Source organism: Ahaetulla prasina, chromosome 1 (assembly GCF_028640845.1).
Source record: "Ahaetulla prasina isolate Xishuangbanna chromosome 1, ASM2864084v1, whole genome shotgun sequence".
Taxonomy (NCBI): Eukaryota; Metazoa; Chordata; class Lepidosauria; order Squamata; family Colubridae; genus Ahaetulla; species Ahaetulla prasina.
In genome coordinates, this window is record NC_080539.1 from 181,705,897 (window position 1) to 181,721,273 (window position 15,377).

Genomic DNA, 15,377 nt, shown 5'->3' on the forward strand with positions numbered 1-15,377 from the left:
TTGTGATGGGTCTTGTGATAAGGAGATTACATCAAGTCAACTAGTCACTAATAAAGCGTGCCCAGAAGAAAAATGGGCTCCCACCCCCTATTATAATTGTATCCCATGTTGCAGTTTTCCTCCTCTTCCTCTCTCTACAAAATTCTTGCAGAAGCCCATAAAGATAATCATGGAAGAATAGTAAGACACTTAAAAAAATTCTGGACAAGCAGGTTTTATTAAGTCATATCCTCATAAATATATATTTACATAGAAAGGTCCCCTTTGTTTCCCCCCGAGTAAAACAAGTAGCAGAACTGGAAATGTTTCTATAATATAAAAATAAAGTGCTTCTCTTTCTGTAGAGGCTGATAGCACAAATATTCCAGTTTATTTACAAGGTGATCAGTGCAATTTCGTTGCTCTAACTCAGAAGCCAGTCTTGCTAAATTTAGTGGAGTTCTTCCCAGGTGAGTTTATACTGGATTTACCAAGGAGGTACCAGGGAATGAAGAGAACCACTGAAAATTATATTTACTTCTCTAGGATTGCACTAGCAATTTTTTCACTTTCAGGAAAATAACAAACAAATGCTCCTACAATTTATATGAGCACACATGACTTTTGGGAAGTATATTTGCTCTTGGCTGTGATATGTTTTTCCCACTGATCCATTTTTAACACTGGATTGGAACAAACATGACTACATTGAAAGATACTATAAAATAAATAATACTGTAAAATAGCATCAGAGCCTGTGTCACAGAACATCTAGCTTAAAAGATTCAATTATTTGTCTGTTTGTTATGTGGGGAAAAAAAGTTAATTAAAAAGCCACTTCCTTTCCACAATCTGTAAAGTCAACATTCTATTATTCACTATTTATTCTGTAGTTATTATTTGAAAAATACTTGAGCTCTTTCAAATATGCAGGTATTCTAGAACTCATGTCAGTATAGTATGTGCCTTCGAAGTGCTTTCAGTCAATACAGTTGATGATTCTGTAGAAGAGACTTGGTATTTTCCTGTAGAGTAGAGAAGTAAAATGGTAAAAGTCTTGCTTAGTTATTAGTTACGGTATAAAGCACAAAACAGTTCCTAAGCCTAGTTTCCTTTAAACTGTTCTTTGAGCATAAGTGGAAACCAAAGAAAACAAGAATAAGCCTGCATAAGACCATCATAATTAAAATATGTAGGTTTATAGTAAATTCTTAATAGTCCTCTTCAATTCTTAGCCTGTCAGTTGCAATCAGCAACCCTTTTCAAATTGCTTTCCTGTGTCATATCTTGAAAATGCCCAAAGACGATGAAAATACCCACACGGTTTGGCCTGATGGGCCTCATATCAGGACCAATAGAAGAGTTAGCATTGAAGAAGTTATCTAGTTGGGTAGCAAAACATCTACAAGCAAACAACCAAGTTCAGAGAGCACCGGAGAGCTCCTCATATCAAGGAGTCAAACCAGAGAATCATTTCATTATCTTTAGCTGTTTTTCAGACATGGTGACTGCAGTCATAAGACACTGAAGTCTCTGAGATCCTGAATGGATTGTTCATTTAAAAGGAACATTTATATTGAATGTATTTGCATACATAACCAAGAAGGCAAATTGTATGCACATTTCAATGTTACCAAGCCTAAAAGTTGGGCTAATTGGATCTTTAATGATTTAATGAAGTTTTTATGTTTCTGAAGGCAAATGTATAAAGAGTCTTAAGAATTCTTTAACAGTATAAGAGTTAGGAATTTGATATTTGGGGATTGAGATGATGAAAAAATTTGGGGATTGAGATGATGAAAAAATTTGGGGATTGAGATGATGAAAAAAAAACCAGAATAGCAACAATGGGAAATGAATTGATGTCATATTTTTTTCATCACATACCTGCTTTACCAAACAAATTATTTAAAGTTCTTGAAAAAGGTGAATTGATGGAAAGTACAGGAGCCGACATGCCTTGCGATATTGACTGCAAAAGGGAAACATACACTAATAAAAAAGATATCAAAACATGTGCTTGTATTTTTTCATTTTGCCAACAATGTATACAATTCGGAATAAATCTCTCTCAAAACAACTGCTTTTATTTTCAAATCAGAATGGATTAATTAGTTTTCTTCACCTCCCAACTGCAGAAATAAGGTGACAAATTCTTCTCATGATTCACTTCCAGAGGTGAAATGCTATCTTTGAATCTAAATCCATAATGCACTGCTCTAGCTACTATACAGATACTGTATAGAATGGCCCCTTTATTGACCCAAGTCATTTTCTCCATGTAGAAGGATATGTTTGAATCCAACCTTTTATTTAGAAAGAATATTACCTTCGAGTGTTGTGAACTCCACCTGGACCAAGAATATTTATTCCGTATAGCTTCTCGTACCTGTGTGTTTCAAAGAAAATGAATGTTAATATTTAATCATGTCTGTAATTGCATGTAATTGTATACATATAATTTTATTACACAACAAAACAATAAACACAAAACAGTAAATATCCTGAAATTGTGTTCTTACCTTCCTATCCCAGAGAGTTCCACCCAATAGAATGAATAATCCCTGAAAAATATTCAAAGTTTGAAATTACATATTTCAGTTCTTACACAGTATTTATACAAAGTATTCAATACGTCTGATTTCCCACTAGTATTATTACAGAGGAAAAAGTATGAAATATGAAGAGTATGAAGAAAAATAGCCCATTTCAGTGTACAGAAATTGCAAACAATCTAAAACAAAATTTAAAAGGGCTACCAAAAGACTGATCCATACTAGAAACGAATTTGCAAATTTTCAAAAAAAGAAATGGGTGTTCTGATCACTCCCTGGTCTAGAATATTCAGAAACAACGAACTGTCTCAGGACAGGTAGGTAGGAATAAGGAAAGAGAATATAATTCCCCACAGTTCTCAAGGTTCAGAGATCAGAAATGCTACTTTATTTGCTTATTTAATTTTACACACTCTGGATGCCATTTATGGTAGTTCCAATACTGATTTCTTCAGTTTGGTCTTAAACTAGCAAAGTATGTGCCAATTAAAATCCACAGAGATAATTATGATTATTTATTTTCCACAAGGTATTTTGGCTTATTTCTTTGTCAGACCAAAATTCTAGAAGCAGGTAACTGAACTCATTCATTCAATTTATTCATTTATTAAATTTATTAAAATTTCATGCCACCCATCTCACTGATACAGCAACCCCAGGTGGCAAAAACTATAATTAGCTTTGCCATTTTCAAGAATAATGTGATTTTCCAGAAACTCATGGTTCATCTATAGGATGCTGATATCAATGACATCATTAGATTGCATGTTATGGAAAGAGCTGCTTGAATCACCCCTCAGTTTAGATTAAGTATGTATTATAACACAGTGAGATACCCAAAGAAAATATCAATAGTGTTTTTGACATCTAACTATTCCAAACAGCTGATATTATCAATCCACTTACCTGAAAGGCATTGAAAATAGTAAATAACATATGGAATATTTTGGGACTTCCTGGAACAACTGTGGCGAGTCCAAATCCCCAAGTAAGACCTAACAGTGGTGTCAGTACACCAATGCTCTTGGCAATTCGATACAAAGAACTCTTTTCTTCATTGATCGATTTTTCCCCAATTGAACGTCTTGATATTTTTGCTATAACTACAACAGTAACAATGGCATTAATAGCAACAATGATCATGGCAGGAATCACTAAGGCCAAGAGGGCTTTGCTTTCCTCCCAGTTGAGAAAGCAGCTCTTTTTCCTTGTATAAGAGGAATATGGAAGGGTGCTGGCTATTGTGATGGCTGATATTATTAGAGGACAGATGTATCCCAAGCAGAAGCCAATGGTTTTCATGATGGTCTTGCTTGCATTGTGTAGAAGAAAGACCAAGTGATAGAAGAGCATCAGTCCCAAAGCGAGCATCCAAAAGAAAACACAGAGGTAGAAATAGTGAACGAAATAAGTTGCTACTATGCAAAGATTTCCCTCCACTGCATAATTTTGGTCATGTGTTGCAGCAACAACAATGAAGCAGATATCTGCACTCAAGAGAGAAACTGCAATGTTCAGAATGCAAACATGGCGCATGTAGGCAATTCTTGTTTTGGTGACTGATTTCCACACAAGCAGCTCTATTCCAAGGCAAATAATCAGGCTCACTATAGAAAGGCTCAGGCCAACGTAAGTGATATAAGTCAGTTCATCCAGTGAAATTTCCTGATCGGGAGACATGAGCATGGCAAAGGAAGTTGTGTGATTGCAAGAGCAAATGACACTGTCCCCATCATCCTTAGTTTCACAGCCTGTATTATCCCAGTCTCCTCCTTCTGCCAAACTGAAATTCCAAAAGACACATTGTGGATTGCTCAGGGCCTTTTCACGCTTTGCAAAAGCCATTTTGATCTGGAAATCCTCATTTATTTGGGGATTTATTACCGTTGTCATTACCAAACTATTTACCATTTCCTTTCTATACTGTGGAATGATATGGTCAATTGTTGAATAAGCCACACTGACGATCGTGATCAATTTCTCAATATCAAAATTTGCATCCTCAATAAGCACACTTCCCCTGAGGCCTGCAGACTGGAGAAAAGCAAAGCTGCTGTTATAAATGGAGGTACTGTTTTTGCCAAGAACTGTTCCTTTGATTTGAAGACTGTCTTGTATGATTGAAGGAACAGATTGATTAATTGGTTGGAGTGATCCTAAAAATTGTTCTACTGAACCAAGCAATTGAGAGCTCCCATTTTGTACGCGTTTCCAAGTTTCTGTTGGACTGGTGATAATAGTTTCTATAGTAGACCCAAAGTTCTGCAAAAAAAAAAAAAAAAAAAAGGGGGGGGGTGTAATAATAAATTTTAATTACCAGGTTGAATTAGAAAATCCTCTTCCTGTCAGTGTATCTCAAACCACTTACCAACTTCCAACACAAAGATCCTAGTGTCTAAAGTCTAAAATTCTTCTCACACTTGAAATATGTTATTAAGTTCAGATATGATAGTATATTATAACAGTAGGGAATTATACAAAGAATTAGTCATTAACCTCTATTAGCATCAGCTAGGGATCTATGAGTAAGGGTCTATATAGTGATATTTAATAATTTCTCCATCAAAATTGGAACTTTGCTCTGGTTTTCAGGTTATCACCAAACTTATCATGAATTTAACATGATCCTCCCCAAATTATCATCATGTCACAGCTATTGTAATTTCAAATGTCTTACAGTATTTCAAAAAAGAACATTAAATAGGAAGAATTATAAGCACAAAAATCTATACAGTGCTCTCACTTTGTCATCAGTCAGTCCCAGTCAGGGAACTTTGACCCACCCAAGAAAATGTGTTTGTGCAAGGCCCATTTGTGTATCTCTATGCACGTATATGCATCCATACGTAACCACCAGAAATAGGACTCCAAAATAGGGCATGGCCAGAAAAGAAAAGAAAAAAGAAATTATGTTAAATCAGTTTGGATTTCAGTAGTGTTGGCAGAGACCAACTGAGCAGTTAGGAAATTTTGGAGAAAATACTGAAAAGAAGTTCAGGAATCCTGGGTGGAAAAAGTTGGTTTAAAAGGTCATGAGGATTGACTCCTGTAGACAGCTTAAGACTTTTCAAGTTAAAAAAAAAAGTGCTATTGTGTTTCTTATTCTGCTTTTGATACTGATACTAACTCCCTTCAAGTATACAGCAAGTAAAGTACCCCCAAGCTCTTTGCCACTTACTGCCATATTCTCTTCATTCGCCTCTACTGGTATGGCTGATACCAAAGTCAGGGTTTCAAGAACAGCCTTTAGGTTTGCAGCAGACTTGTTTATTTCCTCTTGTGTCTTCTTGGTGGTTTCTTTCAGTTTTTTAAGGAATGTGGGCAACTTCTTCTGGGAGTCTGGACTGGAGGCCAAAGACTAGAATTAGAATGAAACATGTTAAAGACCAATTAGATGGCACGGCTGGATCATCAGCTAAACTGAACAGCTTTGGCTGCTTGAAAAAAAAGTACTGAATGTTGGGAACTCTGCTTGTGACATGGCAATGAAGGCACATCAGTTAAGTTTCTTCACAAGTTAATAATGCCCAATTGCCACTAAATGGAACAAAGAGACATTCCACTTTGAAGAAGACACCATAGTAATTTACTGTTTTTCCTTTTTGGGCTGAAGAAAAGATAGAATATTTAGCCTTGAATACTTGTAAGAAAACTAAACCTGAATATTAACCTGCATACTTAGAAATATGTCTTAATATGTGATTTCCTTTGTCTCTTAGCTGGAAAGTATGTCTTAAAGCATTGTTCCTGTTTACCTGCACCTTCTGTTCCTTGTTCTACTGAATAGGAGGAACTGAGGTTATGGGGAATAGGGAACTAGGCATTAACAGTACATAGGAAAGGGACACCATTGTAAGGCTGTGGTTGGCAAAAGAGCAATGGTGTAAGATTGAGGTTGGCAAGAAAACAATGTTGCATAATTATGATCGGAAAAAGGGGCAACTGATTCAGTTGCTATGACATTAGGGACAGATCCCGAAAGTCACATGATTTGTGGTTTTAAGGTATAAAAGACAAAAGCAAATAATAGGAAGTTGCCAATCGGCCTCAAGCTGACCCATTTGACTGCTTGTCTGATTGATCCTCATTGCAATGTGATTAATGTAAGTGTTTGGTGTTTGCTATGCTTTAAATTCTAATAAACCTCTGAATCCTAAAGTAAGACTTTTTGTGGTGTACTGTCTGTTCAATTGTTATTACCGGTAAGTGCAGCTATGCTCAATAATTAGATTTTTTCCTCCTGACAATACTGTTCAGATGCTGGCTCAGTGCCTGTATAAAAGCCTGAGAGGGGAGGGAGAAACTGGCTGCAACTCAATCCCAGAAAGATGACGTCGTTACGTAGTTTTGGCCCCTTAGAGTCAGGAAAATTGGTATCGCTGATTCTAGATGGAGGTAGGTTAGGAGATGGATACTAGGTTAGGTAGGAAGGGCATGCTTCAGGGCCTTAAATGTTGTCATCTGATACGGTATGCCTTCTCAGTGGTCACCCCAGTCCTAAAAGGTTAGTGGCAACATCTGAGGGATCCCTTCCTCCAACATTGAGTTAGGATGATGATTAACCTGGAAGGTTGTTTGGTCTGTCATCTGCAGAGATGGGTGTTTTTGTTTTTAATATATGTTTTCTTGTTTTGAAACATCTAGAATCATTTAATGAGATAGGCAGTTACAGTATATAAGCTATGTAAATAAATAAAAATGACATGTTAATTAACCCTTAGAGAGAGTGTGATAATGGAAATCTGCTTTTTAACTTTAATGATTCCACAGAGAATCAGAAGGAAAAAGCTGAGCTCACCTGATGAACCAGACTGTCAACCTGACACAAACAATAGTCTAATCTAGGACAGAATTCCCGCATATTCTTCAAGAGAGTGGTGATATTTCTTTTTTTTTTTTATTCAAAACGTTTTACAAAAAAAAAAATTTCCCCCCCTTTCCCCCAAACCCCCCTCCTTCACTAATCCCTCCCCCCTCCCCCCTGACTTCCTGGATGAAGCACAAGGTATAGTTAAAAATAAAACAAACATATGCTAAGAAGATTTTCCCCCAAAACTATTATACCAATTTCCCCTCTCTAGCTCTGACTTCCTCCTAACATAACCAAAATCCTTCAAGAAAAAAAATAAATAAAAAAATTAACAATTAAGAGTAAGTGGTGATATTTCTTGACATATGCAAATATATGTAAATTTATTACTGATATATATGTATGTATTTGTGTGTGTGTGTCTGTGTTTGTGTCTGTGTGTGTCTGTGTGTAAAGCCAAATTAATGAAATATGTATCTACATCTAATCTTTATTTATAGCTATAGCTACACACACAGGTAGTTTGTGTGTAGTTTGCTGAAGTATAGGTAGTCCTTGAATTACGACCATTCATTTAATGACCATTCAAAGTTACAACATTGTTGAACAAAGGAACCTTCAAATGTTGCAGCATATGCAATGTGACACTACGGCCATGTTGTTAGCGATGGCAATTTCAGTCCTATTCAGAAACCAAGGACCACCTATGCTGTCCAGCTGTTCAAAGACTGTGGAATGAGATTGAAAATGAATCTATGTTCTTGACCATTAATCAAAGCTACTGGGACCTCGTTCTTCCTAGGCAACACCAGTAAAAAAGAGAATCAGTCCTCCCTATGAGGCAGAAAACACTTGTTTGTTAGAACCAGGTTGAAGAACTAAAGGGAAGCTCACTCAGGCCTCATCCATTGACCTCAATTCTTTGTTTCAACAGACCTCAAATCCCCTGACTTGGCCTCGGTTCACTGTGGAGACTAGAGCATGATTACCTCAGCAGAATTCAAAAGCTCATTGATGGGACCAGCCAGGCAGTTGTTTCTATAAACAGTCCATTTTGTATGATCACATCTATAAGTGATGTTTCCTCTCACAGAGTTACTTGTCCCATGGAAATTTAAGCAAGGCTTTATGATCTGTGCTTCATTTGCTCCCACACCAATGTCTGAGGAATTACACACCACATTCTTTGCTGTGGGGAAAAAAAGGTTTTTAAAAATTACATCTTGCTTACTGAGTCAGATATCTACTTACATAACAACAACAACAACAATGCATTGGAAGATACCTTGGAGGTCTTCTAGTCCAACCCCCTGCCCAGGCAGGAAACCTTACACCATTTCAGACAAATGGTTATCCAACATTTTCTTAAAAAATTGCAGTGTTGGAGCATTCAACAACTTCTGCAGGCAAGTTGTTCCACTGATTAATTGTTCTAACTGTCAGGAAATTTCTCCTTAGTTCTAAGTTGCTTCGCTGCTTGATTAGTTTCCACCCATTGTTTCTTGTTTTACCCTCAGGTGCTTTGGAGAATAGTTTGACTCCCTCTTCTTTGTGGCAACCCCTGAGATATTGGAACACTGCTATCATGTCTCCCCTAGTCCTTCTTTTCATTAAACTAGACATACCCAGTTCCTGCAACCGTTCTTCATATGTTTTAGCCTGTAGTCCCCTAATCATCTTTGTTGCTCTTCTCTGCATTCTTTCTAGAGTCTCAGCATCTTTTTTACATCGTGGCGATCAAAATTGAATGCAATATTCCAAGTGTGGCCTTACAAAGGCATTATAAAGTGGTATTAACATTTCACGTGTTCTTGATTCTATCCCTCTGTTTATGCAGCCCAGAACTGTGTTGGAGAACTATATTTAAGAAGCTAGCTAGGAATAAGAAATCTTCCGTTGCACATATGAACATCTGCTTCTTACTACATTGCAAGGAAACTCTTTTTAACTGAAAAACCCTGGAGTTTATTCCAATGAAAGTGTGTGAGAGTTGATCATGGATAATTCCCCCTCCCCCAATAAGCCTACCTTTTAGATGTTAAAGGAGGATGGCTTTTTTAAGGGGACAATTATGTAGGACTTCAAATTTGGAAGGAAAAGGAAAGTATGACTTCATATTAAAATTGCTGATTTCCATTGAGGAAGTACAGAATAAGATATTTTTGGAACAGAAAAATATCTCCCCCATTTTTCTACAATGTAAAAGACAGAGTCTTCAGAGAAAAATGCAAAATGTAAAAGACCCAGCATGAAATAATTATCTGTTATCGTTCTCCAGTTATTTTTCAAGCAAACTTGTTAACACTAGAGACAAAGCAGATAATCCTATATTATAATAAGATTGACTTGCAGGCATTAGTGACTGTTTTATGCAATGACATTCTCTCTTACCTGGTACAAAATGTAGGACCATAGCTGGACTTGTCACATTTTGATTGATTTGATTCATAAACATACAATGCACCTGGAGAACATATCCTTTGGAATTGCAATATATGCCTGTGAAACTTTGTATGGAATAGTAGCAACTGAGATTATTTCTTCTTCTTCTTTCTGTAAAGGAACAAATTATTTAATGTGGGGTTAAGGTTTCAACATCTAGAGTAAGAAGCTAGTCTCCCACTCTTAACCTAGATATTAGTCAGGTTTATTAAAATAGGTGTATTCATATCTAGCTAGGTGAAGACATTTTGTGTTAAATCTCTGAGAAAACAACTTTTTAACTGTTTATAAAAGGCTTGACAGCTTAAGTTGAGACTCGGAGAGCTTAGGCCATTTTCATCCAGTCGCCTTCTATAACTTAGACTCCTGATAATGGAGAATATTTGTAGCTTAGGGATGAAATGAGGGGTCCTTGGTGCTCTCTGAGCTTGGTTGTTTTCTTGCAGACATTTCATTACCCAAAGTAGGTAACATTATCAGTGCGAGTAAAGAATGGGAATGCTTACTAGCACGGATGAAGTTACTTAGTTTGGATATGAAACATCTGCAAGAAACAACCAAGCTCAGAGACCACCAAGGAGCCCTTCACATAGACACCTGATACAGGTTTTTCCTTCAATACTAATCAACATTAGGGAATTAAGAATATGGGGATCACTAAGGGAACTGGTGCTGAATCTCAGATTATTCAAACCCTGCTACAAAGCTCTGGGACAGAATTTCTCACCCTTGCTAACTTTTAAGATGTGTGGGCATCAAACTCCCGGAATTTCTTGGCCAGCATGAATTGAGGTTCACACATCTGAAAGCTGCAAAGGTTGAGAAGCACTGATGTAGAAGCAAACTATGATTTTCATGGTTGCATTTGACCTTGCCAAATCCTCATTAAGTTTTCAAGAGAAATGGATATCTAGCTATTCATCAGCAGCTCTTCCTCTACCCAGCCTATGATTACTTACCTGCCCTAATGGGTAAAGGCATATTGTGATCATGAGAAAAAAAATAAACAGTGTAATTTTCCATCCGGCGTGTACAGCATTCCAGACTTCTTGTTGCTGGACAAGAAATGACAGTCTCTATGGGATCTCTTATGATCTCTCGAGGCCGGAGCAAAGGAATAACTTTAACTGTTAATTTTCCAAAGCTGCTCAAAAAACTTTGGGAAAAGTTGCACGTATAGATACCTAGAAAAATAAAACCAGCAGGTTTAACAAATGCAATTCTAAAGAAATTAACAACAGAAGGTTTAAAGCAGCAGCAACTACCATTCAAGTCCTCTAAAACAGGAGTCTCCAACCTCATCAACTTTAAGCCTGGCGGACTTCAACTCCCAGAATTCCCCAGCCAGCAAAGCTGGCTGGGGGATTCTGGGAGTTGAAATCCGCCAGGCTTAAAGTTGACGAGGTTGGAGAGCCCTGCTCTAAAATCAAAGAATAGAAATGATTGAAAAGACACTTTAGTTAACAAGTTATTTCATTGATAAAATTATTCTTCTCATGAATGGGATGTCTGAGTGAAATGATTCATGTTTTGACTCACCAGTCCAGTCCTGGTTTGCCCTAGGTACAGTCAGTACAGACGTGGCACCTGTGAGGCTCTTCGTGGTGGTGTACCATATACTATCTATTTCCTTCATAGTCCTGCCATTCTGAATTTTCCAAATGACTGTGTCATAATTTCTCACATCACTCTGACATTTTAAAAAGAAAGCATCTCCCTCAGAAACAATGTCCTTTGAACTAGACAGGGTTATTTTTGCTGGTGAAACACAAAATAAAGAGACATTATTTAGTATTTCATTATGAGACCAGCATTACAAAAAAGACTTATTGGAAAATTGTGTGACTTGCCTTCCTAATACGAAGATTAGTTCTCATATATTAAGACATTAGTTCTACCATACAATACATGTTCTAATTTTTTATTGACTATTCTAGATCTCAGTCTTAAAATGTTTTGCTGCCATCATTATGGTTTAATAAAGTATTTCTCCTTGTATTTTTAAAACAGATGGCACAAAAATATTTATTTACATCATCCCGTTAATGGCTGTGGGTGGTTTTTGATTAAAGTGACCAGATTTCAGCGATGGCAAAGCGGGACACCATTGATGGGGGGGAGGGGGGCTGCGCATGCGCGCTGAGTCTTGCCACCTGCCTGAAGGAGGAGGAGCGGCTGCTGCTTTTCCACTCTTCCAGGCAGGCTCGGCTCTCCTCTCAGCTCTTCCAGGCAGGCTTGGCTCTCCTCGGCTCTCCTCTCGGCTCTTTTCTTCCTCTCGGATGAAGTCAAGCGGCGTCTCTCCTCCCTCTCGCGCCCCCTTCTCTGCCACTCCCCCTTCTCCGCCTCCTCCTCTTGCGTTGCCGCCTCCCATTTTCAGAATGGGAGTGAAACAAAGAAAAAATTGGGACTTTTTGGAATTGCCGCGGGACGTGGGACAAATTATTCAAAAGCGGGACTGTCCCGCCAAAAGCGGGACGTCTGGTCACTATATTTTTTATGTCTGCGGTCCAGAATGTTTCACCATACCCTATGAAGATTGCCTATTAGTTGGCAGGCATGCTCTAACAAAGATTCAATAGCAGAAAAATTTGGAAATCATCCCACCCTTCATCTCTCTCTCAGTCTCTTAAAAAAAAAGCAGAAAAAAAACCTTCCACTCTATAATGTCAGAAGGACAAAAAGGATACAACCAGTGGTGGGATTCAAATAATTTAACAACTGATACTCTGCCCTAGTGACTGGCTGGGTGGACGCGGCCATGGTGGGCATGGCCAAGGGTTGTGACAGGCAGCACTCAGCCTCTTGCACCCCTCTGGAAGCAAAAATAGGCTGCGGAGGGGGGGAGGGGCATACTGCACCTCCATCCCCCATTTTGGGTCTAGTACAGGGGTCTCCAACTTTGGCCCCTTTAAGACTTCTGGACTTCAACTCCCAGAGTCCTGGGAGTTGAAGTCCACAAGTCTTAAAGGGACCAAGGTTGGAGACCCCTGGTCTAGTAGGCCTCCCTGCAGCCTTCTGGGAGCAAAAATGGGCCACGGGGGTGGGGGTGGGCATGCCACACACCCAACACCCCGTTTTGGGCCTAGTAGGCCTCCCTGCAATTATCTGGGAGCCAAAACGGGGCGCTTGGGGACTTCTAGAAGGGTCGGGACAGGAGGGGAGGGGCCAGCCAGTAACTTAACAACCGGTTCAGCCGAAGTGGTAGGAACTGGTTGAATCCCACCACTGGATACAACACATATTTACAAACAATATGTGGCCAGAAAAGCAATGTGAAATGAGATGAAAGGCTATATGGAAAAAGCCTATATAAAAAATTTAAGAGCAACGTCTAAAATGAGCAGTTAAAGTTTGAAGAACTTTTAGAATCCAGTGGAGGAACTGAACAAGCTTTCCATGGGTCAAAGTCTGGCACTACTGTGTCACAAAAGATCCCCTTCTTGCTTTCTCAGGATCTTGGTTTCTGGCCACAAACTTTGTGCAGTTTAATTTTGTCCACATTCATTGATAGTCCATCTCTTAAACTGCAGCCTAGCTAGAATTATTTATGCAAAAGTGCTAACTTCAATACTGTATTCTAAATCTAGTACTACAGATTTTCTCAGACGATTAATGAATCCATCCACAACAGTTAGAAAACAGATGCTGTATCCAAAATGATACTTACCCACACGAAAATATGTCACTTTGACTATTTTATTGGCACGAGCACCGTAAGTGGTATTTAGCTCACATGTGTAATCAGTGCTGGTCCCAGACTTGTCTACTGGACACTGAGATTCACTAGCCTGTAGCAAGTAGATGGTACAGTTGTTCACTGAAGTAGTGCTTCCTGCAAAGAAAAGCAATCAATCTGAAAAAGATTGAAGAAAGGCTGATGCCTGAAATAAAGCTATGTAGTATCTGAGTTTCTGCCTCCTATAGCACTTATACATTGCATGCATTGCAATTATGAAAAATGGAAGAGGAATTTGTATGTTGTTGTGATGGTTAAATTTATATCCCTCCTTTCTTATAGAAGCTCAAGGCAGTATACAAAGTGCTCACTCCTCCATTTTCCCCCTAACAAAAACCTGTGAGATGGGTTTGGGCTGAGAATTATGTTCCCTTTACTGAACATGCACACACAGGAAAAGGTTGAGTGCATGCAAAATAATAGTAACCCAACCTAAGTTACCCAAAATAATAGTAACAAATTTAGACATCCGATAACATTGTTGCTTTAGATAGTGGGATGAGCAGTTTATAAATATAATAATTAAATAAATAAGCTGTGGGCTCATGACTGCAGCAGCAAAGGCTGCTTGGTGTTGCCAAGCTGTAGGACAGTAGGCATATTGTATATACATGAGGAGCCTCCTTCCTCCAAAACAAAGTTAGTATGTGTGGCATTCTGAGCAGATAAAGTCCATGATCATTGTTAACTTTATAAGCATTTCAAATTTTAAATTAATAATAACTTTGTTTTTGCTATCAGAGGCACCATGGGTAGGTCTTTTGCTATTTCCAGGGTGGCCCTTTGGGCCAGATCTAAGCACCCTGCAGGTCGGATCTGGCCCCCAGGCCTTGAGTTTGACGCCCCTATCCTATACCATTTCAGACAAGTGACTAGCTTTCTGCCGCACATTTCCAACTGAGATCAAGAGATTGGAGCTCTCCGTGACCAAAGATTATTATCTTTTTGGTCTAAAAAGGGAGCAAACAGGGAGTTTGCTTAACACATAGGCTGGTGCAAGTTAGGCTATGGTGGTGCAAGGGAATGTATGAAAGTCAGATTCTGGGCCCATGTTTGTGTCCCGCTACTGTGACCCACAAAACAACCCAAATATTGAGAGACAGCTACACTTTCTATATAAAGAGCACAGAAAAGAGAAAAATGATCAGCTATAATCAGCATTTTGTATAGATGATATTGCTACATACCTGAAATATTTATTGCTCCATTGGGTCTCCAATAAGGAGAGAAAAGTTGTATGTCTCTATCTGTGCAACAGCTTAGTTCTCTTCTGTCTGTACCATCACAGACAATAGAAACATTTTCTGATGACACAAGTTTAATCTGAGAAACCACTACATTAACTTCAGCTCTGTATATTGAGGACAATTTTGTTGAGTCTTCTCTAAAATTGCAACTGAAATTATCTTCAAAAAAGACAAATACGTTATGGGTGAACATAGTTTCCTAAAATAACACACTTGTTAGGCACAAAAGTCACTTTTGAAATATAACAAGCTTGTCACAGTTCTCTAATAAAATAAATGTATGCTGCAATTCTAATACATGAAGATATATTAGAGAAATACAGAGAAATAATTGGTCCCAGACTGAGCATGAGCCAGAAGGGTGAGTTAAAAAAGTATACAACATAAAAAAAGTTTTACGTTGCTTTCATAGAATAATAACCAGTTCAGCTAACATCATACCAGCCAGCAGCCTTTAGTCATGCAACAGGAATTTGTTTTCCATCCTAAATCTGCTGTTGAGAGTTTCCCAACCATCTTTTTCAAATTTGAGAGTGCCGCAATAATATAGGCTGGCAGGATAATTTTTGGTAATTTTGGTAAAAAGTTATTCAATATGTAACAGTGAA

The 15,377-nt window shown here is 38.2% G+C and overlaps 1 protein-coding gene and 1 long non-coding RNA gene across 2 annotated transcripts in view; one reads left to right on the forward strand and one right to left on the reverse strand.

Moving 5' to 3' along the window:
* Nucleotides 1-204: 204 nt before the first annotated feature.
* The window catches only part of ADGRF5 (adhesion G protein-coupled receptor F5), a 46,135-nt gene continuing 30,962 nt past the window's right edge, over nt 205-15,377 (reverse strand). The window contains exons 10-21 of the mRNA XM_058183737.1: nt 14,710-14,928; nt 13,454-13,618; nt 11,326-11,544; nt 10,746-10,970; nt 9,736-9,897; nt 8,334-8,533; nt 5,713-5,892; nt 3,441-4,796; nt 2,502-2,543; nt 2,309-2,368; nt 1,867-1,951; nt 205-1,004 (exon numbers count right to left, since the gene is read on the reverse strand). Of these exons, the coding sequence (XP_058039720.1) occupies nt 925-1,004; nt 1,867-1,951; nt 2,309-2,368; nt 2,502-2,543; nt 3,441-4,796; nt 5,713-5,892; nt 8,334-8,533; nt 9,736-9,897; nt 10,746-10,970; nt 11,326-11,544; nt 13,454-13,618; nt 14,710-14,928 (2,993 nt within the window). The 3' untranslated portion in view covers nt 205-924. The remainder of the gene's footprint in view (nt 1,005-1,866; nt 1,952-2,308; nt 2,369-2,501; nt 2,544-3,440; nt 4,797-5,712; nt 5,893-8,333; nt 8,534-9,735; nt 9,898-10,745; nt 10,971-11,325; nt 11,545-13,453; nt 13,619-14,709; nt 14,929-15,377) is intronic.
* LOC131198742 (uncharacterized) lies at nt 5,968-8,385 on the forward strand. Its single transcript, XR_009155149.1, has 3 exons — nt 5,968-6,637; nt 7,305-7,411; nt 8,279-8,385. It is a non-coding gene; the product is annotated as an uncharacterized LOC131198742 (long non-coding RNA).